General features: G+C 39.3%; 1 protein-coding gene across 1 annotated transcript; it reads left to right on the forward strand.

Moving 5' to 3' along the window:
* Positions 1 to 412: 412 nt before the first annotated feature.
* On the forward strand, positions 413 to 17,279 carry LOC104155830 (nuclear cap-binding protein subunit 1-like; the record flags this gene model as incomplete). Its single annotated transcript, XM_009702228.1, has 14 exons — positions 413 to 513; positions 1,119 to 1,317; positions 2,569 to 2,633; positions 3,374 to 3,436; positions 4,771 to 4,845; positions 5,911 to 6,014; positions 6,866 to 6,988; positions 8,157 to 8,259; positions 9,589 to 9,682; positions 12,210 to 12,313; positions 12,899 to 13,013; positions 15,467 to 15,610; positions 16,034 to 16,147; positions 17,052 to 17,279. Coding segments are annotated over 14 exons (1,518 nt in total), but the record flags the coding sequence as incomplete, so codon positions are not given.

Consider the following 17,279-nt stretch of genomic DNA (forward strand, 5'->3'; position numbering starts at 1 on the left):
TTTCTATTATTAGTAGTATTACTATTAATTAATATTATTATACTCTTTTTCTTTTTATAAAAGTAGTTTTAATTTTCCAATAACCCAATTTTTCCCTTTTCTCCTTCCTTTCCCCTTCTGGGGAAAGAAGGAGCTAATAGAGAGCATCTGTCATCTGCTTTAATTGCCAGCCCAGCCTTAAACGGTGACAATACCATCTAATAAATAAAGCAAAATGTTATTTAAGGTTCAGAACATAACAGTTAGGCAGAAGGAAATGTAGCCTGAATGCAGTTATCAGTACCTTCCCAACTATGCCTACTTTTGAGGTCCCTGAGGCTCCATGTTGTAGTTTGTTAAGCTGTGCATGGAATGCTCCATGCTACCTGGAATCTGTGCGACACACTGAAATGTGTTGCCTTTCTCACAATAGACATGTATATGGGTATTTCTGGCAGCTGTGAACAGAGAACGTCAGGGCAGCATCGTTGACATGTTGGACTTCTACGCCCTGTTGTGCTCCTATAGGTTTTGGTACAACTTACACTTGATAGAGTTCGGACATTTAGATCATTAGTATCCTGATCTTTCTTGTGGCCTTGTTATTTTCACAAAGTATGGTATGCCAGTTTGAAACACTTAATCTGAACGTTTGATAATGAACATGTGATGAATATCACCAATACAGTTTTGTGCAGTATCTCAAACAGAAAATGACTGATGATCCAGTTGTTATTTCCTACCTTGAGAAAAGGAGTGGTTTTCTACCTACAAGGTCACCCCCTACCTTTTTGCCATATCTGTATGCAAGTAGTCTTTCATACTAAATGCTTAGGCTTCATTTAGTATGTTTAATATTTGTATTTATTATTTAATTGGATCAGATTATTTTTGCTTTTCTCAAATGTGGTAACATTGCAGTAGGTCATGTTATAACTATGCCTTTTTCTACAGTTACATGGTATATTTGTTAAACATTATAGATGTATAATGCTGGTGTTGTGTGAGTATGAAATTATAAGGGCAGTTAGAGTGGACTGTATTAGTACAGTGTAGGGCTACCACAGCCTTTATAAGTTTCTCTCTTTTTCTTGGAACATGCATTTGACAGAATAATATGGGCCTTTTTGGGTATGTAGTTGTTTAAGATTCGTGGCCACTATTGCACAGCTGAGGGTTGTGCAGGCCACATCAGACTGTGCTCTAATTCTCTTCCTTCTCCTACAGGTAATATTTGCAGAATTGTTTCAACTTCCATCTCCACCACACATTGAAGTTATGTACACAACGCTCCTGATTGAACTGTGCAAACTTCAGCCTGGCTCTTTACCACAAGTTGTATCCTTTCTGGGCTGCTGGAGAGCATTTACAAAACGCAGTCTTGTTGTTACTGTTCTGTAGATGATGGGATAGCAGGAAATACTAGCAGTATTAATATTTTACAGCAGCTGCACGAAACTTTGCCTGTAACACTCAGATGAAAGAATAGTACAGCCCACTTAGCACAGGTCTAGATTTGCCAAGTGGGTGAGACTCTTCAGCTTTCTGGACAATGTTCTAGTACTTCCTCTGACCTTCCCAAGAAGTGCTGTCTTGGTGAAGGGATAAAATACAATACTCCTGTTTGTCACTGCAGCCTGTTTAGGTCTGGACAATGTGTGGCATGGTCACAGACACATTAAAGGCTGAGAAGGAAAGGAAGTGACAGACTTGATCTTTTGTTCTAATAACTGTGTGAGTGCACCTACTCTTTTTTTTAGTAGGAAGTGTAGCAGATGATTTAAAGGAACTTGCCTGAGTTCCCACTCAGTGCTCCTACTAGGAGCATTCAAAAGGTCGGTAATCATCTATTAGCTCAGACAGGGTGGCTGAATGCTCAGGAAGGAGGCATGACTCCCAGCTAATTCTAGCTATTACGTAGCCCCTGCTTTGCTTCCATTTTAGATAATGTTAGATCAAGCTACAGACTGAGAATGGATGATGGTTAACAGATGTCTATCCACTGGTAATTCCATACCCAAATTTTCATTCTACTTTGGTACCACTCACTCTTTGCAAATTGCATAATCTCAATGATTAGAGCCAAGACTATTTCTAGAATTGAGTGGACGTCCGTGCAGAAAGTTTTTAATGTTAATAGGGACACCTTAAGAAGGATAAAGGCCTCGTGAGTAAAGTCAGTGTAGATGTACTTTGTCAAGCCTTCAGTGTTTATCAAAGATTGTCGATAAGAATCAGGAGCAGCCTGTGAAGCTGGACTGGTGAGATTACAGAAGTACTCCATAAGGAGGTTGGTGTCTGTTCCTATCAGTGCAGTTTTGCTTGTCACATAATGCAAAATCTGGCCACCTATGGAAGAAGGCGGCAGTCTTGTTGTAATAATGGAAGAAAACCAGACTGGAATTAGAGAGTAGAACTCACAATATGCTTCATTTTTCCCACTGTGGATTTACTGTGATTTACCTGATTTTGGAGTAGACCCAGGAAGCTTTCAGTACGAAAAGTTTATGACATTCTATTAAAAACCTGAAAGGAGTAATATCTGATTTATCTAGTGCTTTTCTGTATACCTTAATAAGAAACTTTCAGCTTGCACAAGCCACAGAAATGCTCTACATGCGTTTGGATACAATGAATACAACATGTGTGGACAGGTAAATGTGTTTTGGAGACAATGGAAAATATTCCTCAATATCCAATGTACAGGAAAAATGAAAAGGCTGTGGAAAGAGTAGTCAGAAATCTTTGTTGGAACTTCTTGGTGCTATTCAAAATGTTTTATGGGTTCTAGCTTTGAGGAATCTAAAGAGAAGGTGGAGGACTGACTGCTTGTCTCTCCTTCCCGGAAACACTCCCTCAGATGTCACAAGTCTAGCTCTCTGTACAGGACAGTTAAGATTGGTGACAACTTTTCCGTGTTCAGAGCTGTTCGTAGTTGCATAGTAGTCTGTTACCTAGTATTACGCCTGCTCCCTAGTGGTCTAGGGGGTGATTTGGAACTGCAGTTAATGGAGTAGTGGTGAGGAGGAGAGTGGTGGGGATTTTGCCCTTTGACTAAAGTCTGCATTGTGTAGGAGAGCTGTTAATTACTCATAAAAAATGTGAAAGTTGCATATTCACAGTAAGTTTACACTTTAATTGTTAGTTTAATAGGTCATCTCTTTGTGTGAAACAACAGAACATGACAGCCTGTCTATTTGTCCATAAAAGCTGCTTTCTGACTCTCTGAATTCAGTCTTTTGTGTCTGTCAACATAAATGTCTGTTTAATTCTGTAATAGCTTTAGGGTTTAAGCTTGCCTTGGAAAAGTAGAATGCACTTGTAAGAAAATCTCAACTGAAAGTTTTCCTACAGTTCTGACATTTAATGGAGCTTTCTTTTTCTTTTAATGAAGATTTATTAACTGGTTTTCTCACCACTTGAGCAACTTCCAGTTCCGTTGGAGCTGGGAAGATTGGTAAGTTTCTCTCATTTTGGTTTGAATCTGATACTGCAAAAACCTTAAAATGTCAAACTTATCCAGGAAGTGTCACAGCATAGTGGCTCTGTTAATTGATTTCCTCCACCTCTTCAGATGTCTTTCTGCATCTGGTCACCACCACTTAATGGTAGATTATTTTGATAATCTCTTTAGTGACTGTATTGACCCTAGTGAACTTTGTCATAAATCTCAAGCCACTGTAAGTGTTCCCTAAACAGGGGAAGTAAAAATGTCATTTCTTTAATCTGTCCTGCACCCTCAGTCAGTTGCTAGCAAATTTTCTAAAATGGCTCCCCAATTTACTTTTAATAGTTTGCCCTTATTCTTTGTATCCTCTGTTCATTCTGTAATCTTGCTCTCTGTCCTACCCTAAACCTTTCATTATAACCTGACACCTTGTGATCATCTGTTTCCCGCCTGCTGAATCCTAACACCTGAAGTTCCATCAGAGCTGCTGGCCTTGCCATCCATTCTTACCATGCCAAATCTTGAACTCACATCTCTGTCAGTAGCTCCCTGAACTCCATCAATGTCTAACCACAGGTTCACCTGAGCTTTTCATTCCAGGCAACCATGTAGCAAGAGAGATCACCTTGGGGTTAAGTCTTCCCTAGAGTAACTTGCACAGGCTGCTACTGTATATGCTGTCTATAGCTGATGTGCCCAACTGTCCCTGTGGAGAGGGGTGCAGCCCTTCTTGTTGTATGTTTTTGTGGCTTTACCTAAGTTTCTTGTGTTGTCCTCATGTGGAGTTAAGTGCTTGCTGGCTATCCTAGTATACATCTGTGTTGACTGACCAGGCAGCAGTCTTCAAAGAGCTGATTTTTCTTTACCTGCATGTTCCTTGATGGCAATGCTTCTGTGGGTGTCTCTCACAAGCTGCCATTTTTCACAAATCTCACAAGTGACTGTATTTGAGACTTTTCTTTATCTGAAATGCATATGAAATCAGCCAGAAGTTCAGAAATTCTGGTGAGGGAGGAACAGACAATGAAATTACACAAGGTTCCTTTCCTAAGGAAAGGGAAAGCCAGCTAACGGTAAGCACAAATTATTTTTAATCTGGTGGGAGAAGGGAAACTACTTGAAAATATATTACACAGAGATGAGATTCCAAGAATGTTCATGGGCAATAAGGAAATAGTGGTGAACTTAGTCATTGTCTTAAAATTGCCTACACTGTAAAACTAAGTGTCAAGCACTCCAGTTTTCCTTAGATCATGATTGTGTTGTACCTGTTAGACCAAGCCAAAAAGAGACTAAAGCACAAATTCTTTTGCTAAAAGCTACCACATTCTGTCCTTTCATAGGTCAGATTGTCTTACTCAGGACCTTGAAAAACCCAAACCCAAATTTGTGAGAGAGGTTTTGGAAAAGTGCATGCGGTAAGTAAGATCTTTTGACAGTTGCATTCAAGGCAAAGTTTGATCTTTGCTTCTGGATACTGTTAGATTCCTTTTAACTTAACTTTTGTCTTAGGCATATCTGTTCTTACAATTCAGTTTCAGTAAAGAGAGGAGTTTGTTGTTTGTATTATTTTAATCTGGTTTGCCTGCTGTAGGACACTTAGGGCACTACTTTAGGAAGAAACAAATGGAGCAGATGATAGTGAGCTATACCTGTAGTTAGAAAAAGACATGCTTCGCCATAGGCATGGAAAGAAATAGAGTTTAGGCAATATTCCTGCAAAGTATTCAGCATTTGCAGAAATGGAGGGAACTGATCATTAGTTATACTGAAAGCTGAGAAGCTAAGCTTGATTCTTCTAGGTGCCTCTGATGTTCATTGACCTTAAACAAACAAAAACCCCAAACCTAACAAGAGTACACAATCAGGGGTGGACTTAGAATTGTTGAGATAGAGGGATATAGGAGAGAGAAGGAGCAAGATGTTCAAAAAGCCTCTGTTATTCGGCATTCTACTTGAAAACATTCATCTGGTTTTGAGTGAATTCAGTATAGGAAGTGTGAAAGTATTCTGCTGCAAAATAAATGCAATTTTTCTGTGGCACTCTTCCATTTCACTGAAAACTCTGGTAGCAAAATTAAACCTTTGCTGGGAGTGAAGTAAGCTGGAAAGTAAAATGAAGACATCCAGTTTAATATTTTTTTCTGCTATGAATACCAGCATCTTACTAGTTTTCTGCGGTGCATCTTAGGCTTTTGTATAAAACATCCTACGAGGCAGCCTCTAAATCTTTTCACAAGCTGAATTAATTGTATGAGGATGAAACTCTAGCATCACAGAGTTCAAATAGAAAGCATCTGCTAGTAGGTTTGGTTTACTTAGCTCTTACTACCCAGCAGAAAATACCATTCTGTTGTATAAACATCCTGATTTTCGTTCTATGAAAGTTAAATACAGGAAAACCGTTACAAAGCAGTCACTTTAGAATTAGTGCTGGTGTTATTCCTGTTTTAATTCTACTGCTGTGAAACTTGCGTTTCCAGACTCTCCTACCATCAGCGAATAATAGACATTGTTCCTGCAAGTTTTTCTGTCCTCAGTCCTGCTAATCCAGTGTGCATTTACAAATATGGAGATGAAAGTAATAGTAAGTATTAAAATTACTGAGGGGGTAATTTGAAGAAAATAGTGTTTTGGAGCAAAGGAGCACACTAGATTGAGTGTAGTATCAGTTGTCTTCATAAAGAATACAGCTGAAATAAATATGCATGATTTTCATATGGGTAAATATGCTTCACATGAGCAATTAATATATAATAAGTAAGCCTGGATCTCTGTAATATAATCCTCTTTGTTACTTTATGAAGAAAAGAAAATCCAGGTACATGAAGTTAGTCTTGCTGAGGTGGTTGTGGTGCTGCACAGCATTGTTTACCAGAAGTCTAAAATTGGAAAATTCATTTATTTCCCCCATTTGGGCACAATACTATGCAGAAGTCAGCATATGAAGTGATATTGTGAGTTTATTTTTTGAACTTCATGAAGCAGTAGAAGATTTTGCCAGTAAACTTGATTTAATGAAGCATACCGAAGCAGCAGATGATGTAAAGATTGAGGTAGAGAGATACCTTATTATGCCTTTTATTACTCAGTGCAAAGACAATCCTAAGCATATAAGTGTCATCATCAAAGATACAGTGAGGAAAAACAAGGAACTATTATGTCCTTAGAAAATTAGTGGAAGCTGATGTAGAGCTTTGGACAGGAGAGTTATTATCTGACCTCAGCTCTAAAGCTTCTACTGAAAGTTTTGAATTTAATGTGAAGACCAGGAAACGTGTTGAGGAGTTTTACGGAATAGTGATATGGACAATGATGCTGGAAACGGCTAGTTTTAGATGTAGCTGGGAAGTGTAGTTGTTTCTCTCGGAGGCAAACTGATGTTAAAAATACTCACTTGCCTTCTACATATTTGTTTACCTCTTCGCTTTTGTTTAGGGTCTCTTCCTGGATATACTGTGGCACTCTGTTTAACAATCGCAATTAAAAATAAGGCCAGCAATGATGAAATCTTCAGCATTTTAAAAGACGTGCCTAATCCAAACCAGGATGATGATGATGGTAAGATATATGCTGTTAGTCTTTGGCAGGCTGTAATTTCTTTTGTGTGTAGATTGATCTGCCATCCTTTGGAGCTCTAACTGTGTGCTTTTCCTTCTAATAGTTGGTTTCAATTTATCAGTAAAATAAATTTTCCTGATAAATTGAAAAAATACATGTTTTCTTGTGATTATTATTATTATATAGCATGAAAGAATTTAACATTTCCTTTGCCTTAAGCAGCAGAGGGAAGTTCATGCTCATATCCTCATCCCTGAGATTCAGTGCTTGTGCCCTGTCTGAAAGGTAGGATAGTCAGCCTCCTGGCTGCAGTCTTCCATAGATACAAACTCATGATGGGACTCCACTCATGCTCTTTTTAGCTTTGCAGCCACAGATGACATTGATTCCTAAAGCCTGTGTGTTTTAGGGAGTGAGAAGGGGTGTGAGACAGAGAATTAAGAACTGATCTTTACAATGGGAATGGCTTCAGTATTTCTGTAGTATTTGCAATATTGTTCCGTTATGCAAGCAGAGAGCAGCAACAATCTGGGTTTTTTTTCCCCCTGGGATCCACTCTTATGTTTCCTGATGTGCTTTAGACATCACCCACTAATGAGTGCTCTCACTCCTGCCTGTCTTCAGCTGCAGGTAGCTGCAGCCTCAGGAGGGAACTTGGCACCATTCACCTCTAGTACCCATATTTGCTGTGCATCCCTGCTGGACCCTTCTGCCATGTCATATAAATAGCCGACCTCTGTATCTTAATCATCCTTACCTTCCCCTCCTCATCAACTCTCCCTTCTTTATGGTCTGCCAGGCCTTCAGCTTCATGCATAACTGCATTTTCCTTTGCCGTCTGTCTTTGCAGCTGTCCATCAGTGCTGTTACATGTTGGTAGGGTGGCTGTGTCTCTGATAGCGTCTTCACTGATCTAGAATTCTTGCTGCACACTTTCTCCATGTCAAAATGGGAACCTGAAGATCTGCACATTTTGGAAAGTCTTTCCTAGCTCCCTGCTCAACCTTGCAAAACCATGTTGATGAAACTCTTTTTCTTTTTTTGTTTTTTTTTTTTTTTCTGTGTGTGTGTGAAATGAGTTAAAACCATAAGTTATCTCTGTAGTTTTATGAGTAGCTTACATGCTTTGCTTGAAGTACTTACAGTTTCAATTTTAAATAACTTGCAGATGAAGGATTTACCTTCAACCCTCTGAAAATAGAAGTCTTTGTTCAGACTCTGCTCCATCTAGCTGCAAAGTCTTTCAGCCACTCCTTCAGTGCCCTGGCAAAGTAAGTGTAATATGTGCATTATTTCTGTTTAATTCTGCCAGTGAAATGCAGGATAAAAGAACTAGACTACAAGTTTCAGCAATGTTTTAGGTTCTACACATTGCAATATGAATAGGAGAACTAATGACACTGCTTACTGAAGGAATGCTAGTGTAAATCCTAGGTTACATATGTGGATGAAATTAACAGAAATGTGTACATTACAGCCAGGTGATGTAAATCAAACAAATGAGACAGATTTGGAACATTACTGCATTTTAGAATTACTCATTTGATTATGGTGAGGAACAAGGGTTTCTTCTTATATTTGAATGACTGGGTAGCTCCCACCACAGTATCTTGTACTGTGAATATGACTGTAGAACAGTTATTTCTGTATAAAAAATGAAGAAAGAAAAAGAAACATGAAACTTCAAAGCAGTCTGCTGTAAACTTCTATCTACCAAAGCACAGTAAAATCCATTGTAAAATACTTCAGAATACATCCCTTAAAGATATGCTTTAACTTGTAAAGAATTTACTGCACACTTTTTAGCAAAATGAGATAAAATAACTAGTTTTTAAACCGGTGTGTTTTGGAGTAGCTCTTAAGTGGTCTTGATACATGAAAAGTAGTCACATACATCTTAATGAGTTATTTTTCTGTCTGCTTTTAAAGATACTTGAAGCTGTTACAGAAACATGCACCTGGGAGCTTTACAGAGGCAGTGTGGATAAGAAGTTGTAGGTAGTAGCCTGCAATCAGTAGTACAAGAGGCAGGGTGATACAAATACTTAGAGCCATGATATTTTCACTGCTGCACACCAACAGTGGCAGCCATGAGATCAAAAAGAGCCTCTTACGCTTTATAATTATATTACAGTAAGCTGGGTTGTGGATGCTGCGTAGCCATTGGCATAACTCTGCTAAAATAGAGGCTTTTAGCAGCGTTTCCTTTAAAAAGAGTTGAATTGGATAAGTGTCTGAAGTTATGGAAATGCATATCAGGAGGAACGTCTAAGGCTCAAAAGGCAGCAAGTTTTGCTCCAGCTGTATATAGATCAGCACACAAAGCATGAAAGTGCCTTCCACTTTTAGGAGTATGAGAAATGCAGCCCAGCTTCAGGGAGTAGGTTCAGCACTAAGATTTAAGCTGCTTTTAGGAGCTGTCATATCTTTGTAGCCTATTTTAGCTCAGAATGGTTATATTTTCCAGGGAATAGTTGTTCAAGAATTGCTGCAGATAGTCACAAAATTTTCTTTCGGACAGTCTAAACCACTTGCCTTGTATCTGCTGCTCTTTTGACCTGATCTCAACCCTTGCACTGACTTTTCACATCTTTTAAAAGGTTTCATGAAGTCTTCAAAACACTTGCTGAAAGTGATGAGGGGAAACTGCATGTTCTGAGGGTTGTATATGAGGTTTGGAAGAATCATCCACAGGTAGGAGGTTGCAGTGTCAAATATCTTTGTGAGTTTCAACTCACAGAGGTCATATTTAATAAATAACATTACAGTTTGCTTCATATCCTTTAAAAATAACTTGTCTGTTGTCATCTTATTTGAAGGAAAGTTCAAATTGTATTTAGTGTTGTTACTAGTGCCTAAAATGAAGGCTGGACATGAAATACATACCACAACTGAGGCCAGTTCCTCCTCAGAGTTCACTGTGGGAGGGCAAAGGCTGTCATTCTGACTCAGATTCACACTATACTGTTTGTTATACAAGAGAAGAACTTTTGCTAAAATCATGTTTCTGTTCAAAACTGGAAAACAGTGTAGATGTGTAAATTGAAATAAGATATAGTTCTCTTATCAGAAGCAGACCACACTTGGAAAACTGGGGTTTTTAAGGGGTTTTTTTCTTTTCTTTTTTCAATTGCTAGTGAAAGCCATACAATGATTCTGCAAAGCTCCTGTTGGAGTCACTATTGTGTGTGGGCAGAGTGAGTAGAGCTGCAGTCAGTGGCTCTTCAGAACAGATCAGTCTGACAGTGCCATCGTTATGTTCATTCTTGAGCCAGAGGAAGTAACACCCTAAAAGACTTATGAAAAATGCCTCAGTTGTTTAAGCTGTTCAGTTTCTTCACAGCAGTTGTTTTCCCCCTCAAATGTCATTCTTCTATAAATAGAAATTGATAAGGAACTCAAGTTGAATTTGCCTACGTTAATTATTTCACATATTGCTTACTGGTGTGTTTGTGTTGCACTTTATTGTGCTTGAAAGTGGACTGTACCTCACAAGTGCATAGGCCAGACTTTCAGAAGTGGTGCCACTGAGAACAAGGGGTAATCCTTGCGTCTGCTACTGGACCAGTGGTCCATTCCAGTCCCCATTTCCATAGGGGAAATACTGAGCACGTAGAAGATATCTATGCAAGATGTCACCTTTCTTCTAACTACAGTAAAAACATCAAAAAAGCAGGATTTTTTTTTTTTAGTATATTAAACTTCCTACTCAATTTACTGACCTTGAAAATGCGACGATTACAGTCTGACCTACTTTTTAGTGCCATTTAACTGGATCAGAACAAATTACATTACTGCAATCTAATATCCATATCCTCTTCCTCTTCGTTCCTTTGTATTGCAGCATGATGAAACAGAGATGGAGGTTTCAAACCCAGACTAAACAATCATGTTAGATTTTTTTGAATAAATCAAGATTGCTTTAAAAATATCAAATGCAAAAGTTATGAAGGTCTGCTTTTCTTCCTGATCACAGAACTTAAATTTTCTTGTCTTGCATTTATTGCAGTTCAGTCTTTTGCTTCTGGTCAAGCACTTTTTTTCCGGAGTCCACAGCCTCCCTGGCACGTAGAGGAAGTGGTGCCTGGACAGCAGGATGCTTGTCCAGAGTCTATTTTCGTGCCACTCACCCTACTCCCATCTCTATGGGAACGTCCTTTGATTTGGTTCAAACTATCAACAGTATTTCCAAGGCATATAGTGCTACTGAGTAATCTATGCTGCAGATAGTGATTTAGCAATAGGAGTCAGTAGTTCCTGGACCTGTAAGCAAGGTTGTGGTGGTGACTTCATAAAGAGAAACTTTAACATGGAGATGAAATATTTTCTCAAAATCCTAGGTCTGTGTTGCTTGGAAGATCAGGCTATGTAATCAGAAATTCTTCCTCGCAATACAGAAAGAAAAATAGAGCGCTGGATGCTGTCCTGGGACTTGAAAAGTTGAATGCTGAGTCTTCTGTATGATTCATTCAGTTATTTGAATTTTCCTTCCTTAAAAGGAGCTTTGTTACACTTCCTTATTTGACAATGGGTAGTTGTAAGGATAAATACAGTGCAGGCTGTGGTTCCTAGATACCGTGGCATTCAATCACATGAGTAACTAAGTTAAGCCTTTTTTCTGAACAGCTTGCAACTGCTTTAGTCAGTAACTCCTCTCTGCAGTTGCCTGCTAGATTGCTTGCAACCCCCTGCAGAATCATGGCAGTGCCTGTAGCAAGTAAGCACTTCTGTTGACTACATAGTGCTGGCTTTGTCCTGAAATGAGTGGGTCCTGTAGAGGAGAGCTTACTGTCATGTTTGAAAACTTGCGGTTCAAGGAGAGTAGACTTACAGTAGCTCCTTCGTTATGATGATCTGACAGGTATATATGCTCTGGTTTGAGTACTTCGATGTCAAATAGTAGGACTTGTGTCTCTTAAGGCCTCACTTCCAACTATGATGCCTGTATTTATTGCTGTTGTATGTAAGTATGTACGTTAAGAGCGATACATCACTTTAACAAGAAATAGAAAAGGAGGTTAAACAAAATCAGAATGCTTTATGTAATTGACGTGGATCCCCTAATTTGAGCAGTTTTAGGCTAGACTACCTGGCTTCCTAAAGTATTTGAAATTATCCAGTAATACCAGTAATGTAGAGTTGCATCAAACGATCTCTGGTTTTATCTGAGGCTGGAATACTTTACACAGATTGTGTGTGCAATGTCTTTCACAAAATACAGATGATTGCAGTGCTTGTGGACAAGATGATTCGGACACAAATTGTTGACTGTGCTGCAGTAGCAAACTGGATCTTCTCTTCAGAGCTTGCACATGATTTTACTAGGTAACAAGAATTTGTCTTGGGTTGTTATTTGTCTCTGAATTACTCTTTTAAGTGGCCAGTACATAGTTTATTCTATGAAAACTGAGTAGTGGAAGAAAAAGGTACGATTAAGCTTTTGCTCCTTCTACAAAATACGTGTTTTAGCTTTTTTCTTTCTGAGTTGGGGTATGAATGTTTACATGACAGTGCAAGAATGTTGCTAGCATGTAATTTTGCAAGTAGTCTTGGTCTTTGATTGAGGTATGTAACTTGTACCACCACTGATACATTGCTTATTGAGAATGGGAGAAGTGTTAGGTTTGTGAAGTCAACTTGATGTTGGTAGTCTTGCAGTATGTGTATGGAATACAATGCTGGATTGGAAGTGTACTGCAAAAAATAGGAAAGGAATGATTGTTGAGCTTTCTCACATTACAGGTATGATTTCCTATATGCTGAGTGTTTGTTCACTTCTAATAGATATCTTAGATGATACTAAGTTTTTTTAAATTCCCCTAGATAAATTTTTCTGTAAGAAACTACATTTAGTTTTTTTATCTTGGAGTAGTGTGTAATGTAGTGTGTTGAGCTTTGTCTCTTTCCTAGGTTTTATATCTGGGAGATCTTACATTCCACAATTCGTAAGATGAATAAGCATGTTCTGAAGATTCACAAAGAACTGGAGGAGACTAAGGCAAGATTGGCCAGGCAGCACAAAAGAGTGAGTAATTTGTTTGTAATTTTAAATTATTTTAAGCTAAGTTATACAGACCTGCACACTGTCAGACTGATGTGCTGTTGGTTTTGTGAAGGGCTGAACAAATATATTTATCAGGAAGCATGTGTGCAAACGTGGTCATCTGTAGCACTAAGACATCAAAAACTGGATACATGTTCTCAATCCACCTTTCTAATGGTAGCTATAACCTAAGAATTCAGTAAAATCTTTAAGGGAATTCACATGTATTTGCTCTGTTCAAGCTCTTTCCCAAATTTCTCTTCCAACACGGTCATGTCTTCCACTTGCCTAGTAACCTGGATTCCAGTTACCTTATTAGATAACAGTAAGAACAGTTACAAATTATTTATAGTAAGTTCTGTTAAAGAATACTCTTGTGGCTTCCATGCAGAAGTGCACGGAAACAGCTATTTGCTATTGAAAACTTGGCTGTTACTGTTCTTCTGATGGATGCTGCTGGATTCTGACACTGGCATCTGTCACTTCCTTCTTCCAGCTTATTTTTCTGAATAACGTTGCATGATCTGGGTTACTATATACAACAGATGAGCTAGCAGCCACCGTTGTGTTCTGTTGTCTCAAGTGGGACAGTAAAATGGGATGAGAGAGTGTCTTCTGTGGCAGCTGCAAAAGATGGGGCCCAAGGAAGCTTGACTGAATGCACTACTTGGTTGTGATATAATAAACTCAGTTTATAAACATGTTGAGAGTTGCAGAGAGCAAGAGAGAATGTCCATATTTGTATGTAGTCTGTCAGTGTGATTACCTGCATAAACCCCTTAGCTGGCTCCAAAACCTTGCATGGAGTTAAGGTCAGAATTTGGCAGATGGCAGAGTCTGCTGATGGTTTTTGAAGAAACCTGCACAAGTCAGTCATTTTTCCAGAAGTTTCTGTTGACAGATCGCTAATACCTCACAGTTTGCCTGTGTTGGTTCATCCCAGCCCCTTCATCTTGTTGCTTTCACATTCAGCAGCAGCCATCCTAGTTGCTTGCATCCTCAGTCTGCATTGGTCAGCAGTGAATAAATGCCCATGATTATTGAAGACCTAGATGCAGTCATTGATCCTACTGTGAAGCAAAGAGCTTCTCTGGCATCTCTAAACAAGTATATCAGTGTTTTCATTTCTGTACTTGTCTCTTGCTGCAGCTCTTTATTACTGAGTACTTCAAATGAGTACTTTGCCAGGAAGAAACATTTGTATGCAACAGTGAGTAGTTCTGCAGGCTGTTGCTTGCTGCATGACAGTTCCTTTTAGAGGAAGTACGCTGTCAGATTTTGATTCCCCAGCATGAAGTGGACTGCCTTACTGTGGAATGAGTCCAAGGCTTATGTGCTTTCTCTTAGGTCCTATTGGTCCTTTAGCATTTTGAGTTCAGGAAACCTCTGTAGATGGGGAAAAAGCAAGTTCCTATAGAGAGAATAAAATTAAATTCTCAATTGGTCTGGTAGGTAATTTTTATTTTTTATGCTGATTCAGAGCTGTAACTATCTTCTGATTGTGAGTTTCGTTTGCTGTCCAGAAGGTGAGTTAACACATGGCTGTATATTTGTCACAAGTTGCACATGCTCCTTTTACAAATATTTGAAATTTTGAGCTGTTAATTTATGAGTGCAGAAACAATCTTATGAGACTGAAGCAATATTTGTATTTGAATATACCATAATACATCAGATTCTGGCTTTCCTGCTATATCTGTTGTAGTCTTACTTAAGACTTTGTTACCTGAGCTCTGAAGTTTGGTACTTAGGTGTATTTTGTGGGGTGGTGGTGTTGTGTTGTTTTGTTTTTGAGGCAATGAGAACATGCCATGTTCCGAGTTAGTGGTTTTGTTTCCATGCTGACCTGTACTAGTCTTGAGAGCATCCCTCTGATTGTGACTATAGGGAGTCCCCACTTTAACTCCAGAGGCTACAGTCTCTAGTCTTCTCTTTGTGCTGACCAGCTGGATTCATCTGAGTTCTTGCACAAAGTGCTTTCTTTTTTGGAGCCCTGAGATTTCAGAGCTGTTCAATGAACGAGTTACCTGCCCTGCTGCAGGAAACACAATTTAAAAAATTATGCCAGATTTTTTTAAAAAATCTGTTAATTCCCTGGTAGTGATAAAGTCAGTAGCGGTGTTACCTTTTATGATGTTTCCACTAAATAAAAGACTGCTAAATCTTCAAGCTTGCTCTAGTTTCTCTGAAATCTTGATTTTTATTCCTGCCCCCACAGTGCTTTCCCATATTGGCATTTTTCCTTTCAAATTTCTTTCCTGAATTATATTCAAGTAGATGTCCTTCAAAATACAATACTTACGAAGCTACAGAGCAGCTTCAGTTGCTGCTCTTCAGTTGCTCTGCAGACGTTTTCACATGTGGAACTGGAGGGCATTAACAGTATCCACAGGTAGCCAGGTTGCTAGTTAGTCTTCTGTTGTTGTCACTTACAGCGAGACAGTGATGATGATGATGATGACGATGACCGAAGCAGTGATCGGGAAGATGGACCACTAGAAGAGCAGATAGAGCGCTTGCAGGAAAAAGTAGAATCGGCGCAGAGCGAACAGAAGAATCTCTTCCTTGTTATATTCCAGGTAATGATGGGCAAAGTCTCTTCAGGTTTTAAAGTTGCTGGATTTATAAGCTTTCAGTGTCACCTGTATCTCAGGCATCTTCTTGGAATAAGAACATGGGAAGGGGTTGTTGGGTTTACTATGGGTTAGAGTCAATCCAGATCATCCTCCTGCGAAGACTGCTTCTGAGCAGGATCTGTTTAGCTTCAAGTGCTCAGGAACAGAGGAGTTCTGCTAGCATACAGTTTCCTGAACAACCAGAAGGTAACTGGATTTTATTTGCTTGCTAAATTCAGTCTTTGCCAAGCCAAATAATTATTCTCACATTGCTGTTCAAAGCTTCTGTCCCTCAGCTCCTCTTACTTGAGGTTAGGATCCTGCCTTTGTTTGACAAGACTAAGTTATTGGTTGTGGGTTTGTTTTTTTTTTTCCCCTCTCCTGCAGCGTTTCATTATGTTGTTAACGGAGCACTTAGTGCGCTGTGAGACTGGTGGAATTGATGTATTTACACCTTGGTACAAGAGCTGTATAGAGAGGTTGCAGCAGATTTTCCTGCAGGTGAGTTTCATTTCTGAGTCTGGAAGGCTGTGGGCAGGGGCGTGCTGGTGAGGCGAGCGTGGTGGCTGGAGAGCTGAGCGCTCCATGAGAGTGGCAGTAGGTGGCAGCAGCACGTCTGCTCTGAAGGCTAGCGTGGGGCTGGGCCGTAACTGGTTTTGGCCGCTTCTCTGCCACAGACTGGTGGAGCGTCTGGTCCTTGATTAGTTCCCACACTGTGAGCCTACTGCAAAAAGATACTGAGATGTGATTATGAATTACGCTGAGCTTCTCTTAACTCTGTGTTTATAGTAAGGGCAAAGTTGTGAGTGAACAACAATACTAAAATAGATGGTTTTTAAATAAGCGGATTAAAATATTGCAGAATTCCTTTTAATAAGATGTATAAATATCTATTAAAAATAATTTTTGAATTCTCGGCTCTGCATTAAATGAGGTAACAAACACAGGTGACTGGATGAAAGTGAAAGTAATAGAAAATTATACCTGTGTGAGCAGAAGATAGGTTGAAGAATGGACGTGGTGGTATAATTCTGTCCTGGGCCGAACCCTTCACTGGTGGTAGATGTTGCATCAGAGGAAACAAAGTATCATGATTCTCCTAGAGTATCTCTGGACTTGCATGGTACCCTGCACACAATTCAGGATCTAGGAGTGAAGAGCTACAGTGGGCGCAGTGCTCCTCAAGACAGGGTTTCAGCACATGCTTTCTTCTTGCACAGTAGCGGCTCTGCATTATGCCTTTCTTGTCAGTGGCTACTGTGTTGTGGAAATGAGATGTGCTTAACAATTTTGATGAAAACATTTGACCTGTGATTCTTAAGTCTCAACTTCTCTGCCTGTTCTTATAAAAAGATAAATGAAAACAATAAAGGTTTGTGTTCTGTTTTGGGTTTTTATCTGCCAGCATCACCAGATAATCCAGCAGTACATGGTGACCCTGGAGAACCTCCTGTTTACAGCTGAACTGGACCACCACATACTCGCTGTGTTTCAGCAGTTCTGTGCTCTGCAGGCCTGAGGATTATTCACAGGCAGAGTCTTGTCTGCAGGACTTTAATGAATTTAATTTTTTTTTTTTAAATGGGAAAACTTGACATGGGGATAGAAGAAACTTTTAACTAAAACTGGCTTT

This window comes from Cariama cristata, unplaced genomic scaffold (assembly GCF_000690535.1).
Source record: "Cariama cristata isolate BGI_N322 unplaced genomic scaffold, ASM69053v1 scaffold34766, whole genome shotgun sequence".
Classification (NCBI taxonomy): domain Eukaryota; kingdom Metazoa; phylum Chordata; class Aves; order Cariamiformes; family Cariamidae; genus Cariama; species Cariama cristata.